Consider the following 26,032-nt stretch of genomic DNA (forward strand, 5'->3'; position numbering starts at 1 on the left):
CAGGGTAACATTAACCAGTTGTTTAGCATTTTGTGTTTTTGTGGCCAAGGTATATATATATATATATATATATATATATATATATATATATATATATATAGCGTGCAGTTTAGTGTCACAAATTATTTTCCAAAATCTGAGTGTCCCAAATGATGAGGGTCTTATTTGAGACAGGTTAAGGTTAGGGGTAGGGGTAGGGGTAGGGGTAGGGTTAGGGTAGCACAGGTGGTTTAGCAGGTTCATAATTAATTAAGGACATTGTATGGGGAATTTGGGACACTAAACTGCACGTACTAATATTATCCCCCCACAGATTTGTTGAACTACATTTTTGCTTAATCTGTGGTCACATGATTAATTGTAGATACACAGTCAGTCTGTCACTTCAAGGTTTAGAAACAGACTCACAAATTTCTGCATCGTGGTCCCTCCATAGCATTTATGCTGAAAGTTTTGACCGGAAGTCGTAAACATCGCCGCCGCTTTGACGCTTCTTTCAGGATGTTAGTCCGCTCTCCGCTATTTTGCAGGGAGAGGGAGAAGCGGTATTGCTGAGCAACGGAGGGAGAGAAGGCCGACGCACGCACAGAACTGCAGCAGCGGCAGGGCTGGGCTCCACACACACACCTTCAACAGAAACACACACCAGAAAGGAAACGGGTAAGTGAGTAGTCTACTTCACTTTTATTTAGGTAAACAGTAGAACACACAGCTAACAGTAGGCTTTAAGCTAACGTGAGGTGGTCGACCATCAAGTTTGCGGTAGAGAAAAAAAATGGAAAGAGTCGGTTTTCTGCTTTTGTGCTGCCCTTCTATTGATGTCAATGTGGGGTTTCAATGTTAATACAAAATTCTCCGAGGTCACACGGCATATTTTGGAGCTTCTCACATTAAAACCCTAAAACCTGGATCCATTGAATGTATTAAATGTAATAAACCAGCTCGGGAAATACCCTGTTATGCTTATAACGGCTAAACAAACTGGTCTGACTCCCTGGTGGCTAGCTAACTGGATGGCTATGTTGTCGGCAGCAGCAACAGCAGCAGCAGCAGCATGACCAGCCTGCCCTGCTCCGCCTTTGTAAAGCGACACAGCCTCGGCACTTTGCTGCCTCTCTAAAAGCACCGGCCACAATTGTCCTATATGCCACTATTATTTGTTATTGAGTTTTTTTTCTTCTATTAGTTACATCTCTCTGTAACCACACGGAGGCTTTCGAGACAGGATGCACATCAAAGAAGGTCGGTTACGGTGGGCGCTTTGTGTTTATCTAATTGGAAACATATTACGTCGGGGTCTTCTTTGAGTCTATTTATATAGTCTATAGGGTAGATTATTTAAGTAGGTATTTCACTATGTAATGAAGCTAAAAATTGTTTCCTGATGTCGGACCCCCGTTCTCTTCTTCTGTGTGGAGGCTTTGTTTTCGTGGGGCAGATGTAGCTGGCCTACATGCATCCGCTCTCTTTGTGTTCAGTTTGATTTTTGCTGTCATCATCACATAAGATGTAAAACTTGGGGAAATAGCTAAATATGTGCTATAACTGCATAACAGTATTTTAAATACTAATATGTATTATTATACATTCATACAGATCTTTAAGATGCCTTATTTTCATTCCTCTTACAAACAAATGAATGCACAATTTAAAATTGTCAAATTATCAGGTATTCAGTATTGAATTAATTCTGGATTTTGTTCAATACTAGAAGCAGATGCATGGCAAATACCAAAGTTACACAACTGTGTAAACATTTGAATTAGAGACTTTTAGCAGCAGCAGCAACTTGATTGTATTTATTCCTCTTGATTATTTCCCTTAATTGCATCTAATGGCGTTAAAGGTACCAGTGGAGACCAATTGCATCCCAGGTCTGGGTTTATAACACAGGTCCACTGTTCTCATACTAGGCTGATGTGTTCTTGGAAAGCTCAAGAGCTATGCACATCAGTGAGTCTTGTTAGTCTCCTCCTCCCTCAGCTGTAAGAATTCAAATTTTTTGGGGTTTGGGCCAAAGAATGTGCAGATAATACCATCCAGTCCGGCTTTGCATCTTTCCTTTTTCCCTTTCACTCTGCCTTTTTCCCCCTCCTTCCTGTCCTCTCCGCAAATGTATAGTTGCAGGCAGGCTGGTTGGCTCTACAAGCAGTTGCATTTTTAAAAACTGTGTCAGTGTCACAGGACGGTTGCTGCACTCTCAAAGAGGAAGTAGAAGCAGCGTCTTGGACTGCAGCCCAGCCGGCCTTCATACGTGTCCATTTACACAGTTAAGGTGCAGATGATAACACAGTCAACCATGTGAATGAATAGAAATAGTGCACTCACACTTTTTATGTCTATTCTTGTGTTGTTCTGACAAACTTGAAATCTCAACAACATATAGGCTATATTCCTACAGCCACCAAGCTGTCAGTGATGATTGGTCACAAGTTGATTATTAAAATTGAGCAGACAAAATAAAGTGAAGTCCTGCTTTTTCATTCTCTTATCTCATCCTTCTTGAATTACTTTAAAGTTGTGTCTGGTTCAGTATCATAATTCTTATGATTAATAAGCAATGTGTCCATGTATAGTAAGGGTATCCTTCAATAATATGAACCTATTTTCTGTTCTAGTCTATAGTTGGAGGACTTTGTTGTCCGACCTGCCCATGGCCATTGTGTGTAGTAGGAAGTTTAGGAAGTGAGTTCATATTACTTCAGTGGTCTGGGAGTTTTATTTGCGACTTAAAACAACCAAGCCTGGAACCTAATTTTCCAATGTATTACATTTTTTTCCAACATGTTTTAAAGTGTTTTATACCAGGGTGACTGTGGCTAAAAATAGCTGTGAATCTCCCTTCTGTAATCTGCCAGAGTACAAACTTTAAAAGGGTTATGAGAGTCAGATAGCTTTGCCTGGTGAAGCTTTGACTTGTGTGCAGAGTCACAGAGAGAAACAAGGGAGGAGGTGAATAAAAAAAGTATGTGGTACGAAACAGGATAGCAGTGCAGAAAAAAATATGCATGAAGCAATTTATATACATAATCATCAGCCTCTCCCTTGTTATGGAACATGAAGGGCGTGTCTGTTTTTATTTTATTTTTTTCATTTAACTTCTCAAAATGCTAAATGAAACAAGAGTGACCTTCACATCTGTTTTGGGGTGTAACATACTCCCCTCTGAGTTTTTGGTATTTTGTGCTTCTTTCCACTGCAGATATTGATCTTGTATCATTTGGGCAGTTTCCCAGCTCTCGTTCTGCCAGGCTCCCATTGATTGTCCTGTTATGCTAACGTTGATGGTTTTTTTCTTCCTAAGTGCCAGTGTGGATTTCACTATTTTTGTCTGCTGCTGAGGCCATTGCTGTGGGCAGCATAAATGCTGATGTCATAATCAACGTGGCAGGGGTTGGCCAAATACTAATGTTCCTGTTAAAGGGCTACGGGTCAGTCATCATCTGCTCAGCAGGGGCCATGCAGGGCCATTAGAGCACTCGCCAGAGCACACCTATACAGTACAGTATACCTGACACGCGGTGTCCTTTGGCTTCTGTTAATGCATAATACAGTGATTTATTGATATGACAGTATTACTCAAGAATGTTGCAGAGGATAAAGCTATTATCCCAGTTCAAATATATATTTTTTTCATCTGTAGGGCGTTGCAATGTATGTTTAAAGTATACATTCAGGATATAGATCATATTAAGGTTTTTGCTTCAAAAATGACTAACGATAAATCGGTCATTTAATGCATTATTCTACTAATCTTGTCACCTCTAGTATAATATACTATTCATTGCTTTTGCATTTCGAAAGGTAACTTTGAGTTTGCATATTAGTTTATTAAATGTATTCTTCTGCTCACATGCCCCATTGAGAAAGCTGCCTCCAGAATACTGTTTCTGTATGTTTTCTGAAAAACGTACTGCACACACGCTTCGGAGAATTAATTACATGCACTGAAAAAGCCTATGCTGCAGGGCATGTGCTTCATTAATTCTTATAACTTATTAATAATCTATTTTTTATTATCTCTTTATCAGTACAAGCTTGTTCAGAGTGTTGGTTTTCCCCCCTTAGACTCCACAAGAATAATAACTTTATTTTCTCAGATAATGCTGAAGGGCAGGCTATGTTTTAACTAGGCTACATGCCGTACAGTTATCAACGTCCGTGAAATGTAAATGTCTATATGTAGGTCTCTAGGTCATGCGGAACACAGGGATGACCGAGCACGTGGTGGGTTTATGTCTTATGGCCAGGGGTGTGCTTGGTTGTTCATGGTAATAACAATGAAGCAGGCTGGATGGGTGCTGGCTAAATGGGGGTGTTTGCTTGTTTGTCCCTCTCGCCAACTGCTCGTGATGCGTGTGGCCGCTTTTCTGCACCATATGGTCTTTTCTGCTGCATGGGATGATTTTTTAACCTGCTGTATGTATAAGCCACATAAGCACACATAAAGCTGCACATGCACACTCAAGTTTCTGCAGATTTGAGGTGCTATTCTGACACCATCATGTTTTATTATCTCCCCTGCATGGTGCTATGGTCCTGTCGATAAGAGATTAGTGCTGGTGTATAGTCTTTATCTGGCTGCATAAATAAAATAAAAAAATGCATCGTTCAACAGCATGGATAATTTTTTCTTTGTTACATTTTTCAATTTTTATTCATAATATAAATGTAGTACATTTGATCTTACTCCACTTGTAGGATCCAGTTTTACAAAAGCATAATGGGGAAAGCATAATGATAGTGTATGTATTGAACTGGAGAAAAAAGGACAAATGATGATTCTTCACTTTGTGTGTATGTGTGTCAAACTATTCCTCCATCCTTACCTGTCGGAGCATCCTTGGCTGGGATATACACTGTCAAAGTACATTCAGCCTAATGTGACTTAATGAGCTTTTACGATGTCAAAGTACACTATCATGGATTTTAGATTCCATTTGTAGTTGAGGTTTTATCAAAGGAGGTCCCTTTAACAGAACATGGCTAGTGTTTTGCTTTTTGCTGGAAATTCTTCATTTATGAGGAGAGGTAAAGTAGACCAACTTGATTCGAATGTCAAATGGAATCAAAGACTTTCAGGACTGATATCCCTGGAGTAGCCATGGCATGCTCCTTTGTGCACTCTCAATTTTAGACCAAGAACATTTCATATACTTTATTATTTAACTGCTGTCAAACTAACTTTTGACTGACTGGCTGCTCTGTAGAGTTATTTACATGTCATTCAAAGTGCCATATGACATTAGCATCACACACATGCATACACGATCCATTTCTCTTTCTTCTTTGTGTTAGAGTATGTTCGTGAAACTCTATGAAACCATAATGCTTACAGGTGATGAAGTAGGATTTTAAAATGGAACAAACATATATAAAGTTCACTACTGAAAGGGCAACAAAATATAGCTCATATAGCTGATAACATTCAGCTTGTTACAAGTGTCTGGTTTATCATTATCTACATTATAGAAAAAGCCCTGTCTCTCTTTTTGCCTGAAGTTTAGAGAGGAAAAATAGATGTATACCTCCTCTACTGTACACTTTCATGTTTGTAAATCTAAAGTAGACTCAGTCATTGGGGACTAGAAAAAGCCTTTTGTCTGTCTGTGTGTTCAGAGGTTGCTCAGGTGTCTCGTCTTGAATCGGTTGTCTGGTTTGTTCTTTACACCCCTCAGGGTCTGGAGGCTTCCCATCTTCCAAAACACCTCTAGGGTTGCAAGACCGATTCAGTCTCCCTTGTCGTTTGCTTATTGACTTACTGACCTTACATCAGCATTTTCAAGGGAATAGGCTGCAGCTTTTCTATTTGTCTTGACCTTTAATGTACTTTCCTTTTATTGGTTTTATGTGTCTAGCACCACATACCCTATTTTCTCTTTCTTTCCATTGTTGCCAAACTGCAATGTTGATTATAATATTTATTACATTTCAGGTCTTACATAACGTGTTAATGTATGTTTTTTTCATTTAGACAACATCTTTGGTATTTCCAAGAAATCACTTTTTAATCGGTCAGTATCATGATATTGTATTATTGTATATAGTTTAATTTAATGCAGTTACTGGCCTTTTCTTCATCTGTTCAGCCAAGGGGCTATCATTGCTCTAGCTCCTGTAACTACTAGTGAGTGCTATTTATGTTCAGCTTTTGCTGCTCTTGTAAACAGTAAATGCATTACCTCCTGTCTGCCAGAGGATTTCTCCCACCAAGGACCAACGAGACATGGAAGTTCAGAGCAAGAAATGCCTAAAACTTTTTCAATTTAATCACTTTTCTGATTTCTCAATTGGTGAGGAGCAAAATATGACTTACGACGATATCTTTCTTCTGTCATTACTACTTCCATTGGAAGCCCTACACATAGGGTGTCACCTAGCCAAGCATGGTTTTGTGATGTTTTTGGCATCCACTGTAGCTGCTGGTAAGTTTTAATGTAGCTACACTGAGATAAAGCTACATTTTTACAGTCTAGGCAGACAACCACACCCTTACTAGGGCTAAGTTTGGCTCTCATCATAAGACCACATGGAAATGTGTGTGACGAGAGTATGAGTTGTGCCGGTCTGTCTCTTTTTTCCTGGTTATTTCTCCCCTACTGTCGTTGTCACTTTGGTTTGCTTAGCATGTGTGTGTTCCAGTAAATCTGTGTGTGGAGGCTACACACAGAAGCTGTCAGTGTGTGTGATGCGGTCTGAGTCAGTTATCAGGGTCGCAGTGGTGATGTGACGGTCTGGGAGGGAGGTTAGGCAGATGAGTATTGCTGTTGCATCATCCTGGGATACGCACTGGAGCCATATGCTATGTGGAGAGCAGCAGCCATGTGGTGCAGCAAAGAAACATATTAGGTGATGGCAGTAAATAAAGTAGCGCTCATTTACATCACTTCCTGTCCCCTTTCAGCCAGTGTCTGTGATTGGCTAGTTTGGAGTGGAGGGAAGAGATATGGATTGTTGAAAAGACAAAAGACTGCTTATAAAACATTTTTGACAGAGAATGGAAAGCCAATAAATCTGATTATCCAGCACTGCTTTGTAATCATCCCACTTATTTTTAATGTCTGAACATTTTATTGTATAATGAATAATAATAGCCGTGTTCATTCTCATTTTATTCAAATGTATGCCTTTGTTATTGTTAAGATGATTTTCCTCATGACAATGTACAAAGTATTTCAATTCCTTTGAGCTGTGAGTGAGCAGCCTCTGTAGATGGCACATGTTTTTCATTCACGAGTAGACAGACAAATGCACATCTAATGTGGACTCAAAGATGAGTGAGCTCTATCTACCACAGGAGGTGCAGTGCATGCTTCCTGTCTCTTCACTGCCATCTCCTCCATACAAAGAATTCACAGTCATCTTGGAATAATCCTGCCCTTTCACTCCTTAATTATGTGTGTGTGTGTGTGTGTGTGTGTGTGTGTGTGTGTGTGTGTGTGTGTGTTGTGTGTGTGTGTGTGTGTGTGTGTGTGTGTGAGATAGTAATACGTGCAGGTCTGGGGGTTGGGGAATTCCTGCCAAAACCATGAGGTCACTATTCCTCCTTATTAGCCCCAGCATAAATGTTGCTGAAAGAGTGGAATGGATATGAGACCGTACCACGAGTGTTAACAGTTTGTGTCTTCCCAACATCTCAACACTGAAATTACGTATTTACCAATATTAAGAATCAGACATTTTTACATACAGTATGTTACTAACTTTGCTTTTCAGATGACAACATGTAGGGGTTACTGCAGCAGGTCTGTCATTCTAAGTTGTAAGAAGAAGCAAACATTGCTTTAGTGAAATGGTTGTAATGATTGGTTTACCCAAATTACCATAAAACATGTTATTGTCATTTTTGTAAGTTTTATTTTATTTATTTTAAGTTTTTACAATTTTTGTTTATTCATTTTGTTTTCATTTAATCATTTCATCTTTGTATATAAAATGTCAAATAACAGTGAAAAATGTGCATTGGAATTTCCCAGAACCCAAGATGAGATTTTCAGTTTACCAACAGTCCAAAACCCCAAAGATATTCAATTTACTATTACTGTAAGAAAAGAAGCAAATCCTCACATTTTAGAAGCTGGAACCAGAGAATATTTTGGCATTTTTGCTCGAAAATATTGGCATTTAATTTTCTGTCAATCGATTAATCAACTAATTGTTTTGAGTTTTTTTCTTGACTATCCAGAGTAACAGGGACACTATTTTTTGCTGATACATTTTTCTTATTATACTTTTTCAATCCTGTAACCAAACCTAACTGCATTCACCTCCATTGTATTAATGTTCAGGCAGAAATTCAAGACATAGATATCTAAAAATCTGGCCCTAACTATCTGCATGGCTAGACACCGCTAGAGTTCAGTGAGAAAATGTTTTTTTTTTGTATTTTCGGTGAACTGACTGTTTAACATCAGGACTAGGACACATGTAAAGCAGAGAGTATATCCTTCTCAGCTGTATCCCCTTCATCAGACCTACCACTGCATTCCTCCAGCTGTGTCATGTCTTTCATGTGTGATAGCAAGAAGGTTTTTAATGCCGCCACACAGGCTGGTATGCATCATATTCAGGCTCCTCAACCACATTCTCGTTAACATCGCATTCTGCAGTGAGTGTGCAGTCGTTATTGAGACGGCAAGCCTTCAGATGCTTTGGTTACGGTGGGGAGGAGGACCCACACATAATTATAGTGTAATGACAATGCTGTAATTGTTCTTTAGTTGTCTTTCTCTGATAATGTGTTCATAGTGTGTTTTTCTAGTGTAGGATCTAAACACAATATCCTTTCCATATCCATAATATCGGACATATACGGTAATACATGGTCTTGTTTTGCCATGGCTGGAGAACACTGTTATAAATGGTGTAACATGTAAACCAAGCAGAGAATGCACATTATAAGCATGAGATACTAGCTTAGAGTCTGGCCAGTGACCGTTTAATTGGATTCAAGGAAATCAAATCTTAAATTTTTTCTATCTGTAGTCCCCCAAATTAGTTATGGAGTTATTTTGGTGAACTATGCTGAATTTATTTTGGTTAAATTTAGGACATTTTAATTCAGTTAAGGTTAATTTGATTTTTATGGCATGGTTATCGTTAAGGGGGATTTCATGTGGCCTAATAAAGCCTTGTTTTTGTACTTGTTCTATGGATAGTTTCTTATGAAGATGCACATAAGTCTGGTCAATTTTTGCCTCAGTTCTTGCAAACAGTCACCTCACAGCAAAAAGGTACTGGGTTCAGGACAATTCTGTGTGGCGTTTGCATGTTTTGCATTTGCATGGGTTTGCTCCAGGTGCTCCATTTTCCTCCCACCACCAAAACATACAATGTTAGATGCATTCCTGTAAGTGCCCCTGGCCAAGGCACTGGCAAAACAACTGCCGTTGGTACCCGGGCGCTGCTAGCTGCATACTGCTCCTATGTATAGGATAGGTTAAATGCAGAGGATAAATCTAGTTTTAGTTGTATGTAAGAGCTGAGAAATGACAATAAAGGAATCTTAACTTATATTTACAACTGTCTACAATTTCCTCATTAAATGTTTCACATATCATATAAATCGTTGAATATTCTGAGCTGTTACTGTGATGAAAACTGATCCCTTTTACATCAGAGACAGCTGTTGCTTTGGTAAAGTCATGTTCCTAACACCGTCGTGCGAGGAACTGTCAGAGGTGTGCAGTTGATTAAAATTTTACCCAGGGGATTATTGAGTTGGTATACCAAGTGCTTATGAGGTCAAGTGAGCAACAGCTTAGCTCAATAATCTTTAATTCCCTCTCTGATGGGCTTTTCTTGGCACTTTTCTCTACACACGACAGAGCTCCTTATATTTTAATGTCACTTGAAATTACCATGAAAAGCTTCCCTTTGAAAACTATATTTGATTTTGAAATAATTAATTATGAAAAGTATTAAAATTGTCTAAACCTTGGTATAAACGTCAACAAGGTGTAACCAAATGCAGCAATCTTTTAAAATATGTTTTATAACAGATTCTCCACTTCACTCTGAGAGGCTCCACTCTGTGTTTTGTTGTCATCTTGTGACGGTGTGAACATTTTTAAAAAGGTACATTTGGCTGCTTAAGTTTACAGCCAGTGGCTCGGCCAGACAGCATCCACCACGTAGCCAGTCAGCTAGAACAGCAATACAGATGGCATGCCCGTCGGTTAGTTCTGCTTAATGTTGTTCTTCCAGGCTTGGGCAGTTGGAAAGTGTGGCTGGCTTTGACCTCCTTTACAGCTCTTCTAAAAGAGAGCGAGGGAGGAGGCAGGCAAGAGGGAAAATAAATGTCCTGCTGGGGAGGCCAGCCAACATTCCTACATCACTTCCTCCTCTAACATCTGGCAATGATCAGGGCAGGCAGAGAGAAAGAGAGGATGTTTCTCACTGGTTGGCTTAGTGTTCGTTTCCAGGCGTAGACAGAGAGGCATCACATTGCAAGACCGCCCAGTCAACCTCATTCCCCCTACCAGCAAAGCAGAATGAAGCAAGAGGGAGTGCTTTTTTGATTCAGTGTATCCCTATGTTTACACTTTGTCAGTGATTCTACTGTCTTCCTTTATTGCTTCATATGTTCTTTTCAGCTATTTATATCATGTTGCAATGAAATAAATTGTATGTGTTTGCCTGCTTCTGTGAGTATAAATGAAAAAAGGAGAAAAAAAAAGCTTTTCCTTCCTTCTCCTTTCTCAGGATGGCCTAGCTGTGTTGGGTCGTCAGCAGTCGATCAGGAGTGAGCTACCTGGACCAGAGGTGAGTAATAGAACTCCCCAATATGTAAAACAACTTACTTACATTTGTATTGTCTTGTCACTGAGATAAACCAAAATAATGGTCTTCAAATCTTAGGGCCACCTTGCAAGTTTTTTTCTTTTCTAAAAATACTATTATTTAATTGACTTTTACATATTGCAAGGTTGACTCTGATAATGGAACAACAATGGTGCTTAGAACTTAATTGGTTATGCAAAGCAAGTGTTCCTGCTATTATATTTTCAGAATATTCTAAACTCTTTCTGAATTTCTGTAGATGTGAGTTTGTTTAGATAATATACTTAGAGCAATTTTGATTGTCCCAATAGGTGTGTACCCGAGGCAGCAGCAGGTTGCAGAGATGAGTGTGACCTCGTGGTTCCTGGTGAGCAGTGGGGGGACTCGTCACCGCCTCCCCCGGGAAATGATCTTTGTTGGCCGGGATGACTGCGAGCTCATGCTACAGGTGAGAACACATTACACACCAATTTCTCCACTGACAGCAGTTTCAAGAAACCAGAACGGGCAAGGGGTGTTTGTTGTAATTTCACCCTCTCACTATCTTTCTGTAGCCATTGCTGTCTTTATTAAAGAAAAATGGCAATCTAACCAGAGAACATACAGAGCCTGGGACTCATGGGGTTTTTCTCAGTCATATAAATAACCTGCTGACCTCACAGCAGTCTGTTTCATAAGCTAAATGTTTACTGAGTATGACTGAGCACACTACAAATGAGCCTTCCATGCTCATGCTGTTGCTCTTACAGTAGCAGGACATGTGTATACAGTATGTTATCGTGTGTGTGTGTGTGTGTGTGTGTGTGTGTGTGTGTGTGTGTGTGTGTGTGTGTGTGTGTGTGTGTGTGTGTGTGTGTGTGTGTGTGTGTGTGTGTGTGTGTGTGTGTGTGTGTTCTGACTGAGTATCTGTGCAGCTGTGCACACATCAAGCCCATGTGTATGCTCATGTGTACCTCTGGTCACTGCACTATTAATAGAAAGTGGGGCAGATACCTCCTGAGTTAGATCTTATCTGAGTGAGTTGGTTGTAGTGGGTAAAAGGGGCATTCTCTGTTATGAGAAAATGATTACATGTTAAGAGACTGGTACCAGTGTCTGTCTGAGAGTCTGACTGTCAGGAAGAAGACTGATATGTATTTATTTTTGCTGTGTTGTTGCAAATTAGCCTCACTTTTCAGATTGGCCTTTCTATCTTATAAAATCACTGTGGCTAATAATACCACATTAAATTAGATTTATTTCTAAGTTTCTGCTTTCTGTACAGCACTTTGTACTTTTTAATTGTAGAATTATCGTTAGCTAAAATAAATCATCAATAAATCATGCTCTATGCCTTATGGGCTTTCTGGGTTGAAGAAGATGGAGCATAAATAGTAGAATAGATAATAATAGTAGAATAGCCTTTATTGTCATTGGATCATTAAAAATGTACAGCGTAATTCAGAGTGTTACTCCTGTAACGTGCTGCTAGTTAAACAAAACAAAAAATTCTCTCCACACATTCATTCATACATTCCACACGATAATAAATAAATATATAAAAGTTGTTAAAAACTGCATTGAGAAATTGACCATGAAGAATATTGGACACTGGTTAAAAACATGGGTTTTTGTCCGTTCAGAGTTCTGATAGCTGTGGGGAAAAAGCTGTGTTTGAGTCTGTTAGTCCGGGTTTTAAGTGATCTGTAGCGCTTCCAAGAGGGAAGCAAATCAAATAGGTGGTATCCTGGGTGAGTAAAGTCTTTGGTGATGGTTGAGGCTCTGCTGAGGTAATGAATGCTGGCAATGTCTTCCAGGGAAGGAAGAGGACAGATCATTATTTTTTGTGCTGTATTTATTCTGTAAAACAGAATTTATCCCATTTATTTTTAATCCAAGTGCACAGTATGGTGACCTTTTTTATTCAAAACTTTCATTTTCAATTTAGAATTTGGCTTCACCCTGCAAAGTAACTTTAAGCTGATCATCTGTGTAACAGTTTAGAAGCCTAAAATGGTCTGTGTGGTAGAACCTTGTTTTATTTATTTATTTTGATTTAAAACCTTATGTAGGGCTGCATATTTATCAGGCCAAATATATTCAAAACAAACAATTTCCTATAGTATTATTTAGTGGTTTTAGAGTCTGAATTTTATGAATAGACACAGAAAAACTATTAGGTAATAGGGTTTTATAATTTGATGTTCCTATGTTTCCGGTAAGGTTAAGTCTATTAATGATGTTGCTCACGCAGTCTGAAAGAGGACGACACAAATTTTACTTGAATTTTTGGAAATATACTGAAACACAACTTCTCTGCGCCCTATAAGGGTCACTAAGACATAAAACCTGCTGTTCTGGAGCTTTTGATTGTATCACACAATCTCCAGTTGTCATAGACTTGCAGAGGTGCTCGCATTTGCACTTTTTTGAGCAATTATAGGACTTCTTGTGTTCTCTATGGGGTCCTTTTTTAGAGTGAGTTAGTTTAGTTAACCAATGTCTCCAAGGTCAAAAATGAACTTTCTAATACTTTTTAATTTACGACGACATTTCACAGATATAGAGTTGACCTTTCAATTTGCTAATTGCTGAGTTTTTAGTTTTCCTGCTGGCCTAAATCCTCTCACAATCGTGTTCTTTGATGAGGAAACTTCAAGAGATAAGTAATAAGGGTCATTTACTGAAGCATGTGGAGTTGTAATTCAATTCAATTCAGAGTTATCTCGAGACACTTTACAGATAGAGTTGGTCTAGACCACACTCTATAATTTACAAAGCCCCAACAATTACAGTAATTCCCTCAAGAGCAAGCATTAGCAGTGGCTATTGCGACAGTGGCAAGGAAAAACTCCCTTTTAGGAAGAAACCTCGGCAGACCCAGACTCTTGGTAGGCGGTGTCTGACGGGGCCGGTTGGGGGTGTGATGGCGATAATAGTCGCATTAAAGATAGTGGAACAGTGACTTTGAAGGTAGTCGTTGTAGTTCATGTCACAGCAGGACGTTGCGGGATGAAACCTGGCGCTGCAGAGCATGGGTGGGTGTAGCGGACGCAGCAGGACGCGGCCGGGCGTTTGAATAGCTCTGCGAAGAAGAAACATAAGGACTCCGGGGAGTAAACTCCCCAGAGCTAGGTTAGTAACAAGCAGTTCTGGGACAGGATGCATATAAAAGGAAACGAATGAAAACATTGATGAGAGGCTGTACTGGCCTGCCTCCCTCTACTCACACTATATTATTGATTATATGATCAATAAATCTGATGACTACGAAGAGAAGCAGGTGGGCCGGGTTAGGCGGACGCTGCAACTCCTCACTCCTTAACTATAAGCTTTATCAAAGAGGAGAGTTTTCAGTTTATTCTTAAATGAGGTGATGGTGTCTGCCCCCCTAACCCAGACTGGGAGCTGATTCCACAGGAAAGGAGCCTGGTAGCTGAAGGCTCTTGCTCCCATTCTACTTTTGGAGACTCTAGGAACCACAAGTAACTCTGCATTCTGGGAGCACAGTGCTCTAGTGGGACAATAAGGTACTAAGAGCTGTTCTAGATAGGATGGTGCTTGACCATTTAGGGCTTTGTAGGTCAAGAGAAGGATTTTAAAGTCAATCCTGAATTTCACAGGAAGTCAATGCAGAGTAGCTAAAACAGGAGAAATATGATCTCTTTTCTTAGTTCTCGTCAGAACACGTGCTGCAGCATTCTGGATCAGCTGGAAAGTCTTAAGGGACTTATTTGAGCAACCTAACCGTAGGGAATTACAATAGTCCAGCCTGGAAGTAACGAATGCATGGACTAGTTTTTCAGCATCATTTTGAGACAGGATATTCCTAATTTTGGCAATGTTACAAAGATGAAAAAAGGCTGTTCTCGATGATTGTTTTAGATGGGCGTTAAAGGATATATCCTGATCAGAAATAACTCCTAGATTTCTGACAGTAGTGCTGGAGGCCAGGACAACACCATCCAGAGTAGCTATATCTTTAGATAATGAAGTTCGGAGGTGTTTAGGGCCCAGCACAATAACTTCAGTTTTGTTACAGTTTAACATCAGAAAATTATAGGTCATCCAGGATTTTATATCTTTAATACATGCTTGAAGTTTAGCTAACTGACTTGTTTCGTCTGGTTTGATTGATAAGTATAATTGGGTGTCGTCCGCATAGCAGTGATAGTTAATTGAGTGTTTCCTAATGATATTACCAAGAGGAAGCATATATAAGGAGAATAAAATTGGTCCAAGCACTGAGCCTTGTGGAACGCCATGTTTAACTTTCGCGTACTTAGAGGATTTATCATTAACATTAACAAATTGAGATCGATCAGAGAAATAAGACTTAAACCAGTTTAGTGCAATTCCTTTAATTCCGAATAAGGGTTATAATCTCTGTAACAGGATTGTATGGTCAATAGTCTCAAAAGCAGCACTAAGATCTAATAAAACAAGTATGGAGACAAGTCCTTTGTCTGCAGCAGTTAGAACGTCGTTAGTAATTTTCACCAGTGCCGTCTCTATGCTATGATTCTTTCTAAATCCTGATTGAAAGTCTTCAAATAAGCTGTTGCTATGGAGAAAATCACATAACTGATTAGCAACTACTTTCTCAAGGATCTTGGTGAGAAAGGGAAGGTTAGATATAGGTCTATAGTTTGCTAAGACCTCAGGATCGAGGGTGGGTTTTTTCAAAAGAGGTTTTATCACAGCTACTTTAAATGACTGCGGTACATGACCTGTTAATAGAGACATATTGATCATATCTAGTAGAGAGGTGTTAACCACGGGTAATGCTTCTTTGAGTAGCCTCGTTGGGATGGGGTCTAAGAGACAGGTAGATGGCTTTGCTGAAGATACCTTTACCATTAGTTGTTGAAGGTCTATAGGAAAAAAAACAGTCTAAGTATATGTCAGGTCTAGTCGTTCTTTCTAGCAGTCCTGCTTTGAAAGGTGAACCATTTGAGGGCAAAAGGTGATGAATTTTATCTCTAATTGTAATAATTTTATCATTAAAGAAGCTCATGAAGTCATCACTACTCAGAGCTAGAGGAATAGATGGCTCAGTAGAGCTGTGACTATCTGTCAGCCTGGCTACAGTGCTGAAAAGAAACCTTGGGTTGTTCTTGTTTTCTTCTATTAATGATGAGTAATAGTCTGATCTGGCATGTCTGAGGGCCGTCCTATAGGTTTTCAGACTGTCTTGCCAGTCCAAACAAGACTCTTCCATTTTGGTGGAGCGCCATTTACTTTTAAGTTTTCGCGAGTTTTGCTTTAATTTACGAGTTTGGGAGTTATACCAAGGTGCTAGTTTCCTTTGCTTCATCTTCTTCTTTTTGAGTGGAGCAACAGAGTCTAAAGTAGTCCGTAGGCAGGCCGTAACACCATCTACACAATTGTCGATTTGAGAGGGACTAAAGTTTACATAAAGGTCCTCTATTGTATTAAAACAAGGTAATGAGTTTAGTGCTGTTGGAATGTCTTCCATAAATTTAGCTATAGCACTGTCAGATAGGCATCTAGTATAGTAGCTTTTATCTAATTTCGTATAATTGGGTATTAAGAATTCGAAAGTAATTAAGAAGTGGTCTGATAATAAAGGATTTGGCGGGAATACAATACATCTTCAATTTTGATACCATATGCCAGCACGAGGTCGAGGGTGTGGTTAAAACAGTGCGTGGCCTCATGCACACTCTGACTGAAGCCAATAGAATCTAGTAGTGAGTTGAAAGCAGTAGTAAGGCTATTGTCTGATTTAAGGACTACACATGATAAAAACTCTGAGAATTCAGATAAAAATTCAGAATACGGACCTGGAGGTCGGTAGACAACAACAAATATAATTGGCTGTACTGATTTCCGTGTTGGATGTTGAAGATTAAGAACAAGGCTTTCAAAAGAGTTATAATTTAGTTTAGGTTTAGGATTAATTAACAGGCTTGAATCAAATATGGCTGCAACTCCCCCTCCTCGGCCTGAGCCTCTAGGAATTTGAGTATTAATATGACTGGGAGGAGTCGCTTCATTTAGACTAATATATTCTTCATAGCCCAGCCAGGTTTCAGTAAGACAGAATAGATCAATTTGATTATCAGATATCAATTCATTTATTAGTACTGTTTTAGAAGACAGAGATCTGATATTTAGTAATCCACATCTAATTTTCCTATCCTTTTCTATCATTGCAGTGGTAGTTTTAATTCCAATTAGGTTGTTAAGTATTGCCCCTCTTGGTTACCTTTGATTTAACTGATCTTAGTCGAGGAACAGACACCGTCTCATTTTCTTTTGGGACAGGCTGTGGCTGGCGTGAACTGGATGCTAAATTGACTATGTTTGCAGTCAACTTCTTATTACTTAGGGGCTTCACCACTTTGTATGGTCTGTTGTTGATTATAATTGGAATAGTACTAGTACTACATGTTACTGGAATAATACTAGTACTACATGTTATCCTGCAGAAAACATTTTCAGATTCATCCACTTGTATAGTGCTATCAGGATCAATACCTGGGGGACATGAATCTGTGATATTTTCAACAGAATGTCAATACTTGCCTTTCAGTGTGGTCGTTATGTTGTCAGATAGCAGCCTGGCTCCGTGTCGGTTTGGGTGGAGACCATCATGCTTCAGGAGGTTGGGCATTTCCCAGAACAAGTTGAAGTTGTCAACATAGGGAATGATCAGGGAAGTGCAGAGTGGTTCCAGCCAGGTGTGGAGCCAGAACAGTCTGGACCATCTCTCCGCACCCTTCCTGTAGGTAGGTAGAGGCCCAGAGATGACAATCCGTTTACCTGTGCCCATCAGGGTGGAGAGGAGAATGGTGAAGTCTTTCTGGAGTGCTATCGACCGTCTCTCTCTGATGTTGTTTGTGCCCACATGCACGATGATGTTGTCGACCTTGGCGTGGCGGGCGAGGATGCCGGGAAGTTTGTGCTGGATGTCACGGACCTTGGCACCGGGGAAGCAGTAGACCTTGGAGGGACCGCTAGGTAAAGGGGGAATGTGGAGGTCCCTTACCATGGAGCTTCCGATGACCAGCGTGGAGGTTGATGAGTTGTAAGAGATCTGTTTTTTTTCAATTCTTCAAATACTTCCTCTAATATGTCTCCAATGACCTGAGGGTCTACTGCTCCTGTATCTGTGTGTGTTCTGGTATTCATACCCTTGTGATGTATTTGGAATGATAGAAAGATAAGAGAAATTTCTTTTGGTTTTGTATATAAATATTTGTGTGTGCCACTTTGTGTAGCTGCTTACAGTTGTCCCCCATGTGACTGCTTTAATGAGCGAAGGCCTCATCACATGGCGAAAGGTTAAGGGCTGCTTGTGTCATGCACCAAATAAAACACACACACACACACACACACACACACACACACACACACACACACACACACACACACACACACACACACACACACACACACACTCCCAAACAGAATATTAAACTTCAAATGATTGTATGTCAGAGAATTATTACACTGTTACTGATACTTATTGAGATATTGAAAAAGGAAAGGAGTGTAATATCTACAGAAACACAGTCTGCATAATGCCAGTCTGAATCTTATAAATAGTCAGTGAGGCTATTACAGTTTTTGCCGATTGCTTTCACACTGAAATCAAAAGTATTACACAATTATCAAAACCTTACACTAAAGAACCAAAACATTGGCCTAGATGTGCACCACTATCAGCACAATGCCAGCCTCACACTGTTTGCAAAACAATAAACACAGTGATTTGCAAAACACTAAACACACTTGTATGCATTAGACACAGAAGTATATCATGATGTCACTTCCTTGCACTTCCAAAGCACTCAAATTATCACACCTATGAGCCAACCTGTGAAACAGCCATCAGGTGCGCAGCCACATGATTGCTTAATTGTAGACACACCGTTCAGGTTTAAGAACACAAAAAATGCAGCAGGTAAGTTTAGTATTTTCTGTACTGTATTTTTATTTTATTTTTGCTGTAATTGTAACCTGTACTGGATACAGTATTTTATGTTTTTCTGTTGTTTGCTGCGCTAACAGTGTTATGCACTCTACTGTAGTACTGTAGCATGAAAACTGGGACATGTTTTGTTGTGATTCTCCATGTTGACTGATTTGGGTATGGAGAGAAATTTATATATGAGGAAATTATATTTTCCTCAGTCTGTAGCATTGGTGTAGTGTTTGGTGAACTTATTGTACAGTATATTTGCACTTCCTCTGTGTACTTCATTTACAGTACTCTAATCACTGAGAAGTATAATTGCTAAAAGTGTTTTAGGTTAGCAACAGCAGTGTGTAACTGGTTCAAACAGAATTAAGTCATATGGAATGTGTGGTAACAAAATATGTTTTTTATAGTGTTTCATTTTGCAAAGGGTCTGATTTGTCTCGTAGCTCAACTCATCTGCAGTGTGTGTTTGTTTTCTTGTTTGCCTTTCTCTTTCACTCTCTTTACAAGATCAATATGTGTTAACTCCTTAAAGCTTTTTGGGGAATTCTTCTGTATCTGCTCATTTTGAACACTTCATTTTCACTTCAGATTTATTTAATTTGCTGACACTCACTCATGTTGAGCTACTCCACATCTGTATTCTAAGTTGCCTTTGCACAAATTTAGTTGGTCAGCACTGCAGCATACAGCATGAATCTGCTCTATCCTGCAGTGTGAGGTACAACAAGCCGCTCAGTTCGTTTCTATCCTGTTTGATCTAGCCTAATCGCACTAACGTAATCTGTTTGATGGTTGGAGTTGCTTGCCTTGGCCAACACTTTTGCCATTTTCTTGAATTTTTATTTCAGCATGAGGGTGCAATCCGGTTGTCTGCAATTAGATTATAGGGAAGATTCATATATGACTTTATATGAGATCCAGCTCCCAGAATCATGTCATTGACTTCAGCACAATAATGTCATTCTTGCCTAAATTTCACTGTGCAAATATACTTACATTCTGGTTTTGATCTTATTTATTTTCACTCCCATGTTGTTAAAAGTGTGTGATTCAGGAATGAGACAAAGTGGCTTAGCACAGTTAATGGATTGGTTAGATGGACTTGTGTTAATACATAGTCACACATCAATCAGATATTATTACTGTATTTGGCCACCACTGGAAAAAATGAAAGCTGAAATTTTAAATGCAGTCATTCCAAATAATGAGCTTATCACTGAGAAATGTATCTTACACTGAAACATCAGGAAAGCAGCTGCAAACACAGCACACACAGCAGAAATCACCTAAATTAAATAGGATCTGCTTAATGGCAATATAAAAGCAAATAGTTCCAGGACAAGGTGTCACTTTGTTTCTTGTATTGTATTCAAGCGCCTTGTCTGAAGGGCGTTCTAACAGACATTTTGAGACTGCAGCAATTTGCTCATCAGTCAATTTCAATGCATAGCCTAAATCTAGATATGTTTTGGAATATGTGACATTGTTACATGAGAGGGATATTTGCCAAATTCCACAATACATTTCTGTCTGAGGCTAACATCATCTTTTTTTCACCATACAGAAGGTTGCAGTGTTTGTACTGGAAACTATTTATGCTCAAAACAGCTGATAGGCTCATTTCTGAACAATGCAGCAAAATCAATACCTTCACCTCCAGTCCTTCATTGCTCCCCTGTTCTCCTTTTTTGTGTGTGTGTGTGTGTGTGTGTGTGTGTGTGTGTGTGCAGTTGTGAAGGTGTACGTGTGTCTAGTGTTAGAGACATTGAAATTCCTGCTGATAAGGCTTCAAGTTGATATCATTGTAGATATCATACATAGTAACATTGAGGCTCACTATCAGAAATACATTCTTGACATTGGATGCTCATAGCACATAGCACAGTCTGCTCCAGGCACACTCAGCCCCCCAATGTTTTGTGTAAGAAACCGTTGCTATTCTGCAGTTATAGCACAGGTGCCCACATAAGCATTATGAAGACATTTTGAAGAAGAGCATCACAGAGGAAAAGTTACCACTGGGTTAATCCTTCATGTTTGTGTATGTTTTTGTTTGAAGTCCCGCAGCGTGGATAAACAGCATGCAGTCATCAACTACGAGGCTGGGACAGACGAACACAAGGTCAAGGACCTGGGCAGCCTGAATGGGGTGAGTACGCAAGTAGAAAAATGCAAAACAGAGAGAGGTTAGGACAAAGATAAAATGACAAGAAAGAACACATTGGGAGAGATAAGAGAATGAGTTCAACCAGCTGAAGGAGAAGTAAAGGGCTTTAGAGGGAGATGGATAGGGATTGCAAAGATAGAGAGAAATCAAGAGATAAAGATAGAGAAGAAAAACAAGTAGGAGTCCTGAAGGGTCAGAGGTTAACTTGTTTTCTGGCAGTCAATAGAACTTTCTATTTTACCGTTGCTAATCAATGTCCCTGTCAATGAGGATTTGTATCAGGGCTGAGGTCAATAGGAATCTAATCCTAATTATGCAAATCACAACTTTAGGGCACAGTCTTTGATCCAAATATAAATAAAGGGCAACTAAAATAAATCAGTGTTAGAAGTCAGTGTGTAGAGGTCTCTGTTGGATGTAAAAGGTATTATTGAAATTATTGACTGAAGCTGATGTAGATTAAGCTGGCTGGGGAATAAAGGATATACCAAAACGTACACTATACATTTCATTGCTGTACATAACATAAAACATAATAAAAACACAAATTAACTTTGTATTTAGATACACTTCATTTCTCTCTCTGATATTCTAGCTCAGAAAACCCTGTTTACAGTTGCCACATGCCGTTAGTCATGTGTAGTGATTAGCACTCAGTCATAGCCCACCAGATTGGACACATATGCAGAACCTCCCTGACATCCTCTCCAGCTCTCAGACAGGAAGCCAGAGTCAGAGCCACTTCCTGCTGTGTCATTAACCACCAGCTTCTTTGGCTGGATTCAGAGGAAGTTTTCTCTCCTGCTGAGTCAGTGGATATATACAGATTTGCCACAATGGTGAGTAAAAAGCTGTGTTTGGACAGTGTCACCATTTACTGTCTTACTGGTGGTGTTTCATTGCTGGTTTGTAAAGCTGTCATGAACTAATCTCACTAGAGAGAAGACTGGAATGTTTTATTGCAACAGCAGTGCAAGTATGATAGAATTTCATTTGCAGTTCAGTGAAACCTGATCTATCTCAGAGAGGGTGAAATGGGAGAAAGGAAGAGATGGGAAAGAAAACAGCAAGGGAAAGATGCGCATTGTCATGCCTAGGCCTTTAGTGCAGACTTCTTTCAAGACATTCCAGGAGCAGCGTCAGGCATATTAGGACCTTACAGTAATATTAAACTCACATGTGGTCCCATGTGTCTGGCAGCAAGAGTTTCTTTTACTGTTACAGCTTCAAAAACCCTGAAACCAGAACAAAAATATCTGACTAACATTTAAGCAAGAGTTGATATTTATTTTTTTCAAGCAAAAATGCCCACTTTGTCCAACTTCTCAATTGTAAGTATTTGCTGTTTTTTTTGTCATATATATGAGTATACTGGTTATCTTTGGGGTCTGGACTTGACAAAAAAAAAAAACATGTTAAAATGTTGCTGTGGAAAACTGTTGAAACTATTATTGGCATTTGTTTTCGTATTTTCTATGTAATAGACAAAACAATTAAATTAGAAAATAATTAGCAGATTAATCGATGATGAATATAATTGTTATGTTCAACCCTAATTTCCACTTGGACGCACAGACACTGCCATGCGTGACACAACTGTAAACCAGCTTAAGCAGATGCCTGTTTGTGGTGATATCTTCTTTATTATTACATTTAATTTAAATCTTGGTTTCTGTATTGCCTTTTCCTTCCCCCTGCAGACCTTTGTAAATGATGTCCGCATCCAGGAGCAGATGTACATCACTCTGAAGTTGGAGGACAAGCTGAGGTTTGGATATGATATCCTTTCATTTTTCTGATCTTTTAATTATTATATAAATTATTACCAACATGCCAAATGTTTTACTGTAATATTTGAAGATAGTAGAATTTACAGTAAATGGTTTCATGCATCTGTGTATGAAGTATATGTATGTATGTATGTGTGTGTGTGTGTGTGTGTGTGTGTGTGTGTGTGTGTGTGTGTGTGTGTGTGTGCGCGCGCATATATCATAATGTGCTATTGTGAACAGTATTTCCTTAACCTGTCCGTCTCACATACCAACCTGTTCACGGTGGTGAGAGGAGAGCTAACTGTGCCTGAGGAGGCCCTAAAGGTAGGATCACACACACACGCTGTGCCCTAACAAACACTGTCAAGTATCATTGTTCACCATGATACACAGTTGTATTATACTACTTAAATCACAAAGTATTTTTTCTTTTCTTTACCTCCCTTAAGCATGAAAAGTTCACCAGTGGCCTCCAGCTCAGCAAGAAACCGTCCAACAGTGAAACCACTACCACCAAAACCGCAAGCAAGTCCCCCTCTAAGACCCCAACAAAGACTCTGAAGTCGCCCAGTGGCAGCACCGCAAGGCCAGCAGAGAGTAGAGCAACAGATGGGGTCACTTCCTCCGAAGAGCCACCAGCTAAACCTGTGGACACTCACAAAGCAGAGGAGAGGATAGGAGGTGAGAGACAGATCGTAGAGGAAATTGAGACAACATAAGACATTAAAGCCGTCTTAGAAATTGTATTTTGTTTTATATTTTTTAATTAAGGAAATTTGCTGTGTTGATTTGGTCTACTCTTTACACTCTTTCCTCAAAATTCAGATTAGTATATGGATACAATTCATGGGCCACATTTGTTAACACACAACATTACAATTTACATCACATATGTTCTTTTAAGCTGTGTTTAAGCAGGGTTGGTGGGTGTGTTTGATGATGATGATGTGTTTTTGGCTCATATGGATGAAAGACACCAAATCCCAGAATGCACTTGCTTTGCTGCTGTATGAGGCCACTCCCAAGCCACGCCTGCCCTTTACAGACAGACAGTGAGACGATCAACTCAACAAGTGTGTTTTATTGTCATTTCAACCATATGCACGAAAAAACGTTTCACTGTGGCTCAAGTGGTGTTACACATTTAAAACATGCTTTTTTTGGCCACAGCTGATACATTATCCGGACTTCTTTCTGCGGATTGATTGATAGCTCCAGAGTGAACAGAACTGTGTCCATGGCAACGCTCTGCTATGCATGGCAACGGTGTGTTACCCTTAGCAGCGGTCTGTTGTCAAGAAATAACAGACCGCATTCTACATTAGAATTCAACCAAGCCATGTAATAAAAGAAGGCTAACTCATAGTTACTAGCATTAGCTCTTGGTGGGCTGTGGTATAAACATCGATTATAAACACAGCCGTACATTTGCGTGGGATGTAGCTAGAATTGTCGGCATTTTACAGTCACAAACTCCACCAGCAGTTAGCAGTTAGTTGGATACAAATCACCCCATTTCTGCAACAGGCAGTCCGGGGTAACCCAGCCCACCTCCACTAGTAGTCCTACCCGGGGACAGCAGGCTGGATTGTCCACAGCAGTATTTCCACAACAACAAAAACACAGCACAGCCGTCTCTGAACTTGCGTTGGGAGTTTTGTTGAAGTTGGATGTAGTCCAGTTTGTTTAATGAGCGGACACTTGCAAGCACGATTGGTGAACAGATGGCTGGCTAGCGTTAGCTTTCCACCGGCACACTCGTTCAACGCTCCCCACTGATGAGGTCACTTTACCGGCCACAGGAATCGAGCACCACCGCTGGTCTCCGTGCAGGCAAAGCTTGCGTAGTATGTCGAGTATTGCGTCCGTAATAAAGTGTCCTGCATATTCGCCGATGTGTTCCAATGTATCCCGGTGGTACACGTGTGTGGCAGTTTGAATGCACATAATTGCTGTTCTAAAATTTCCAAGACTGTATGGCTGCAGCCTGGAGCGTCCCATATCATGCCGTCCCGTCTACTTTTCAAAATAAAAGCTCGCGTCCCAAAATTTCCGTCGGGATGAACAGTTTCTGCTCCTGCTGAGAAGCTAAGCGAGGATTCAAGATGGCTAACACTCGTTTTTTCCTTGGCAATCTCCGGAAAAAGCTGACAGTCCAACCCCCTTTGGGCTATGCGGAAGTGGCTCCTAATACACAATGAATACAGGCTGTAGTCTTTTGCCTCTGGGCAGATGACCTCAAAATCGCTCAAAAATCGTCATCTGAGTTTTTTTTCCAGACCCTCAATACAGAGATCTCCCCTCTCAGGGGGACATGAGGGAGGGAAGCATGGTCATTAAAAAATACTACCGGGGTTCTACTGATACAAAGCTTAATGCTAATTGGTGAAGTTTCCCTTTAAGTGTGGTGGTTTTTTTTATCTCAGGCCAGTAGGGGGTGGACATGGTCAACAGGGAAAGGGCTTTGACCACCACCAACATGCAGTCACACTGTTTCAACTTATGGGCGGTTTAGGTCTAAGGATGTCCCTTTTAATTGACATCACTGACCAGGATGGGGTGCTAGCCCGGGTCCTGGTTAAGCTTCAGATGTTGAAACAAGGCCACATGGGGCTTGTGTTATTGCACAGATTAACAGTAACAGGGTCAGAGTGCCTGCATAATGCAAACCCATATGCCAGCGGCACTACTTTTCTTAACATGCAGTAGCATTCACAGACATGCACATTTGCACATTTGGAAAACAAGCATGCACATACGGTGTTGCATGTCTCTCCATCTGCTGCTTATGTTTTTAATGACACCCTCTCTGTGGTTCTGTGGATGTAATCCTGCAGTGTTGCTACTGTAATACCAGGCCTCACCCAGACATTATACCTCATAGTGAGTATACATTCATTAGCTTTTATATAGAAGGCCTCTTTTTAACTGCATGCAATTTGGCACACAGCATCCATAATTACCTGCATATAGTATACTGTGAATAAACAACAAGTTAAAATAGCTCAGGATATGTGGTACCTAAAGGAAATTAAGGTAAATGAAAAGGATCAAGCAGGAAGAAGTCAACACATGAGAAGACTTCCTAAGCCGCAACATCACTGATTCAAATCCGGGTGGAGACCATTGTTGCATGTCTTTCCCTTCTCTCTCTCAACTATGTTTCCTGTCTCTTCTCTACTGTGCTGTCCAAAAAAAGAAAGAAAGAAAGAAAGAATTTACTGCAGGATGTTCGTCCCATGTCAGCTTTCATTCTAATGGGGGCAGAGAAGCAAACAGAAAGTCCCTCTTTCATTTGAACTGTGTGTTTGAGAGATAGAGAGAGAGAGAGAGAGAGAGAGAGAGAGAGAGAGAGAGAGAGAGAGAGAGCATGTCTGT

The 26,032-nt window shown here is 39.9% G+C and overlaps 1 protein-coding gene across 8 annotated transcripts in view; it reads left to right on the forward strand.

The window, feature by feature from the left end:
• cep170aa (centrosomal protein 170Aa) overlaps positions 1 to 26,032 on the forward strand; it is a 49,601-nt gene that overhangs the window by 874 nt on the left and 22,695 nt on the right. For all 8 annotated transcript variants that reach the window (XM_028602664.1, XM_028602669.1, XM_028602666.1 and 5 more), the window contains exons 2-8: positions 531 to 660; positions 10,705 to 10,764; positions 11,094 to 11,230; positions 20,775 to 20,864; positions 22,583 to 22,661; positions 22,920 to 22,978; positions 23,104 to 23,335. In XM_028602664.1, coding sequence (XP_028458465.1) covers positions 11,126 to 11,230; positions 20,775 to 20,864; positions 22,583 to 22,661; positions 22,920 to 22,978; positions 23,104 to 23,335 — 565 coding nt within the window. In that variant the 5' untranslated portion in view covers positions 531 to 660; positions 10,705 to 10,764; positions 11,094 to 11,125. The remainder of the gene's footprint in view (positions 1 to 530; positions 661 to 10,704; positions 10,765 to 11,093; positions 11,231 to 20,774; positions 20,865 to 22,582; positions 22,662 to 22,919; positions 22,979 to 23,103; positions 23,336 to 26,032) is intronic.

Source organism: Perca flavescens, chromosome 17, assembly GCF_004354835.1.
Source record: "Perca flavescens isolate YP-PL-M2 chromosome 17, PFLA_1.0, whole genome shotgun sequence".
In the NCBI taxonomy this organism is placed as follows: domain Eukaryota; kingdom Metazoa; phylum Chordata; class Actinopteri; order Perciformes; family Percidae; genus Perca; species Perca flavescens.